The following is a 5,373-nucleotide window of genomic DNA, read 5'->3' as shown; positions in this document are numbered from 1 at the left end:
ACGATTGAGGTGCGACACGATGAAGCAAAATTTCAAGTGGTTTTGCAGTTGTGCTGTCCGATTTCAGCTCGTATACGAAGCGATCTTAAATTTGGACCAATGTGGGTTGGCCTTCGACGAATTTGTTCTACTTGCAAATCTTCAAGATGAGCTGAAAAAATTCCAACAAATGGCCGAGTGATGTGAGTTACTTCAGGACCTTCGTCCGGCTGACTGATTTTCTGACGAAAAAACTGACATAGATTCTGACTGTTGTACTGAATGGGTTTCTGACCGATTTTCCGATAAAATTCTGAAAGGTTTTCCGAATGGTTTTCTGAATGAGTTTCTGACAGTTTTGCTTTGTGATCTGAATGATTTTCTGACTCAATAACCAAATGATTTGCAGACAGTTTCACTGACCGATTTTCCGACATTTGTCCAGACACAATCTAACAAATACAAAATAGGCAATTTCCGAAAAGACCGAGACATAACCTGTTCCGTGGGATCTCATCATTTCTGGAGATTGAGTTGATTGAAATACTACTAGAGGCGTAGCCAAACTGTGAACACAATTACAACGTTCTTGCAATCGTGTGAGTTCGAAACCTATTTTTAATTCGAATGATAGCAGTCGACAACAAAAAACTGACAAACTCATACTCTGTATGGGCTACTGACTGATTCCAAAGTGTGCGAAAGGTTATCTGTGGTGTACTGTGGGTAATTTTGTGGGTCGGGTGCTTGAACAACTGGGTACGAATTGGTGGATTGCTGAGTTCTTCGATTTGGTGTGCGCTGAGTTTGTGTGTTTTCTCTACTTTGGTTCGTTTCAAACTGATTGGCATTATCGGGTCTGTTGCGCGTTGGTGGAACGGAGGAGGAGTAAGATGGTGAGTGAGGCCGAGAGAAGTAGCGAGGACTTTCATAATGCAAAAGTGTGTGGTGGTTCCGATGGCATTTTTGACAGGGACTTCTGGTACAATCTATGGCATAATGTCCAGGTTGCAAACACTTAAAACACAAGCGACGTTTGTGGACTTCCGAAAACCGTTCTGACACAGACCAACTCTTCAACGTCCGACACTGGTGGATGCTATGTTGAAAATCTCCGCAAATGAAGCAATCTTCTGGCTCAGGCTGAGATGTGAGATATGTAGTCGTGCTTCTAAACCGTCGATACTCTGGCTCAGGCGATCTTCTTACCCGTCGATACTGTGGCTCACGTGAACTCGTAAACCTTGGAAGCTGGGGCTCAGAGGAACTGTTGGCGACGAGAGATTGCAAAACCAAACATTGATCTCGGAGGAAGTTCATCAGGCTGGAGTAGGTAGGAACTTCCTTTGAATTATGATGCGTTTCCCACTGCCGAAGTGTAACGGGGTCCAGACGCATGCAGATCATGTGCGCTAACAACGTTGACCAGCTCTTGGTATTTTCCCCAATCTTGTCCAACATCTGTAGGTTCTTGTCGAAGTCACCGATGAGGCGATTCAACGACTCACTGTTCTCCCGACGAATAGGCTGGATTGCAAAAAGCGCGTCCAAATGCGCTTTGACGATGAGCTTTTTGTTTTCATATCGCTTTTCCAATAAACTCCATGCCACCTGGTAGTTTGCAGCCGTGATTTCAATAGAGCCGATTTCCTGGAGCGCTTCGTCCGTCACCGATGACCTCAAGTAGGTGAATTTGTCGATTGGGGAAAGCTGACCGTTGTTGTGTATGAGACTCTGAAACATGTCGCGGAAGGTGACCCAGTCTCGAATTTTTCCGCTGAAATTCGGCAGCTGAATTTCCGGAAGCTTTACACGCGACATTACCGAACTGGTTGACAAAACTGACTCTTCGACTGACACTTGTCTTTTTCGCTTGAAGGCTACCAGGGAAGATTTTGCTGCACAGTAGACTTCTTCGACCTGAGACGCAGCCTCGTCAAAATCAGCCTCACGCTTGGCTATTTTGGCTTGCACACGTTTTTCCCGCTGACTTTCGGATTCCTTTGCTTCTGATTTGGTTTCGAGATCTTCTTCGTCGAGGATCACCTTCATCTTACGCTGGACGTTGTAGAATCTCCGCATCGCATCTTCCAACATATCCAACCGGACATCGATCTGGTTTTCGTGCCGTTCCATTGTGAAGCCTTCAACGAACTTCGCTACACCGTTGATGGTCCGCTTCAACTGCCGCTGTTGCTCCTTCAGTTCGTTGAAATCGACGTCTTCCATGGTGATTTTCCAACTTGCAACTTGATTGCACTGACACAAAATCTGACCAGAAAATCCGACAAATGTTCTTACTCAAAACTGACACAACCGACTAAGTCCAATTTCGATTAAAAATTGGAATTCCAAAAATTCAGAAAATAATTTTATGCACGTTGACACGTCCGCTTGTATGTTGCACACAATAATTGCCATTCACTCACTAATTTAAAAAAATAATTATTCAAGAAACACCGACACGTCCTAATGATCTCCACAGATCATTAATCAATAATGCTGACCGAAGAACTAATTCAATCAATGATCACTTATTGACCACTAGCTTACAAAATGCACCTTGCGTGCTCTCACCAATACGTAATTATAGTCCGACTAATCGTTATTTGACTCAACTCAACTCAACGTTAATATTTTTGACCGAAAATGAATGACCAAACGCACCCGATTGACTAAGAAAGTTATCAATGAAACAATTGCCAATTTCGAACCACAAGCAGCAGAGAATGATGTTGAAAAAACCCGATCAAGGATTGCACACAATTCCAGAATAAAAAGATCTTGAACTTAAGTTTTCAACTTTATTTTGAGCAATTCATTTACCCACAAGCTACCACAGAAAACATACACCACCAATCATGCACACTTTGTACTTCCCTGGTTTCCGTGAACCGATTCCGTAGGCCTCGGGAAATGTTCCGCCGACCGATTATTCCGATGGTTAAGTTCGCCCTCCTTAGCTTTGTGTTGTAGCAAAATGGTGTTCCGGTTGTACTGCGGTGCTTTGATTAGCGCTGATCAGCGCGATGGCGAAGCAGCGATGGCTGCGGTGGCTTGATGCTACCGAAAGTGCGATGGCCGTGCACTGATGCCGCAGGGTACTTCTTGCGATTCCGAATCCGTCCGTCACTGTCCGTAGGCCATACTGGCCACACATCCGGTTCGAAGGACCAAAAAATGTTCCGGATCGTCCCAATTAATTTAATGTTTCTTCAGTGGACTGTATACACTTTTGGGAACGACCTGGGGAACACTTCAACTTTAGCATTTCACTGTTAGTCCACCAGTACTTTGGGTGCAATTAAGGCAACCCAATCACCAAATCCTAGAATGGCACACTTGTGGTGCAGTGATATTGATCACTATGTGATGTTTTCTTCCGGAGTAAACTAACACCGACCGTTTTGGGGAAATATTACTTTTATTTCCAACTTCTTGTACGACCGAGCCGACGGGGGTAATAATCAAGACCGATGTTGCTGTGGCGGAGGTTTGTGCGAACTGATTTTATTTTCTGTTATGCTGGGTAAACAATCGTACTTGTACCACGAACACGATCACACGATCGGTCGCGGAGAGTGAGTTCTCAGGAGAGAACTCACCTTTATGTTCAGTCGCTAGGGTGACTCTTGCTTTATAGCAGCTAAATTATGACGTTCTCAAACAAACCCAATCGGTGCTTTGGCTGAATAACATTAAAAAAAATTTCTCCTCAATATCATCAGAAGCAACTTTTTGCATTATTACTAAGGCATTCTCAATCTTCAATAGCATATTATCCATTTATCATTTAAAAGATACTTCAAAATTGAGTAATTTCGAAGCTTAAGTATTTGCATGTATCTATTACTCACTTTGAGTTTTTTTTATTGCAAATGCGTCCCAGGTTAGGAGCTTCCAAAAAGATGAAGTAATTGTTATTGTAATTGTTCTTTGTGAAGTTGTCTGGGATCAGTCCTGAGTTGGAACCGATTCCGAAGCTGGATGATCTCCGATCGATGACCGAGTTTCGAAATTTTAGTGCGAGTCAGAGTGCTTTGCTGGGTAAAAGCGACGGAAACAGGCAACGCATTACCCAATTCGAAAAGCATTACATCCAAACTTTGGAGGGAGCGCTGGAGTTAGTGAAAGCTCTAGTAGAACCGGAAGATGGGTCAGTTTCACTAGAGGATTGTGAGAAGATCTTTATCCGAATCCAGTGTGATTATCCTTCGGAGTACAAGGAATTCGGCTTAGCAGATTTAGCTCCAGGTGTAGTTTCCTCGCTCAAAGCAGCCAGTTTGAAGGAATGGAACCCGTTATCAAAAGCTACCGTTCAATCCTTGGATACCGAGAAATGAAATCTTCTGAATCCATACTCGGGTCTGATATCGTCCGGAGTAATCCCTAGTATTCGCACGGCCGCCTCTAATTGCGATCCGCGACTACACCCGATGATAGCTCTTCTTGGCGCCTGGGCTCCTCTTTTGCCGGCCTGGATTTTGCACAACGTTCCGGAGCAGATAATTCTCAGTAAGCTCAACACCGATGTCATCGAATCGGATCCTCACACCGATACCATTCCGATGCACACCTGGATTCAACCATGGGTAGGTATTTTGGGTAACAAGATGGAAGACAACAGCTTCCCGATTCATTCGTCTTCCATCACTTACCACAGACAGACGTGTTTTTTTTTCTCTCGCAGTGCGATAAAAGTGCAAGTGATAGTGCGACTGTGTTGTGAGGTTTTTTTTCTTATTGGCTTTTGCATCCGTGGGGGACGCTATCAATCCAGACTTAAGTGCCGTAAACGGTAGCGGGGCCCCAAAGCGGGAGTGAGTCACTAGTGTTGGCTGTTCGGTTGAGATCGTTCGGCCTTGCTGCTGTCTGTCGTCTTCAACAAAAGATAGACGAAACAAAGGGACCACGTTTTTGGATCATCAGCAGACTGGTACACACACGGTGTGCCAATATAAGTATTTTCTTCCAAAAAAAAAATATTTTTTTTGGTTTTCTTTTTCTTTTTCCTTCCTTTTTACTTTTTTCTTGGGTTTTCGATTACCTTTCTCTACTACTTCGTTATAGTTTATTTTATTTTATTTTTTGTTTTATCATATATTAAATAAATCTGGTTTCGCTCTCTACCCAAACCCGTTATGTCGGAACGCAACCGCATAACGGATGACGACGGCGAGGACGATAAACATCCCCCATTTCGGGAAGAAAGTTTTTCCGACGAATTTAGAAAAGAAAGTTATTCCCCCAACCCCCCCATGTATGTTTCGGACACGGAAGATTCACCTTCCCCCGTTCCTCATCCGATTGAAAAACCCTTCGTTTTCGGCACCCCCGCCTCTTCCTCAAATCATGCTAACTCCTCCCCTGAAAATGTTAAAACATTGCCAAAAC

General features: G+C 43.8%; 1 protein-coding gene across 1 annotated transcript; it reads right to left on the bottom strand.

Moving 5' to 3' along the window:
* Positions 1–639: 639 nt before the first annotated feature.
* On the bottom strand, positions 640–2,208 carry LOC129752771 (uncharacterized). The gene has a single exon (XM_055748541.1). It carries the CDS (start codon positions 2,206–2,208, stop codon positions 640–642), a length of 1,569 nt encoding a protein of 522 aa, XP_055604516.1.
* Between the last annotated feature and the right edge of the window lie 3,165 nt (positions 2,209–5,373).

The sequence above is a fragment of the Uranotaenia lowii genome, chromosome 3, assembly GCF_029784155.1.
Source record: "Uranotaenia lowii strain MFRU-FL chromosome 3, ASM2978415v1, whole genome shotgun sequence".
NCBI classification, from domain to species: Eukaryota; Metazoa; Arthropoda; class Insecta; order Diptera; family Culicidae; genus Uranotaenia; species Uranotaenia lowii.
The sequence above is the reverse complement of the archived record's forward strand: the minus strand, read 5'-3'. Positions and strand labels throughout refer to the sequence as shown.

What these genes read in the sequence shown, in the direction of transcription:
- LOC129752771 (XM_055748541.1), bottom strand. Translation starts at nt 2,208, where the DNA reads ATGGAAGACGTCGATTTCAACGAACTGAAGGAGCAACAGCGGCAGTTG.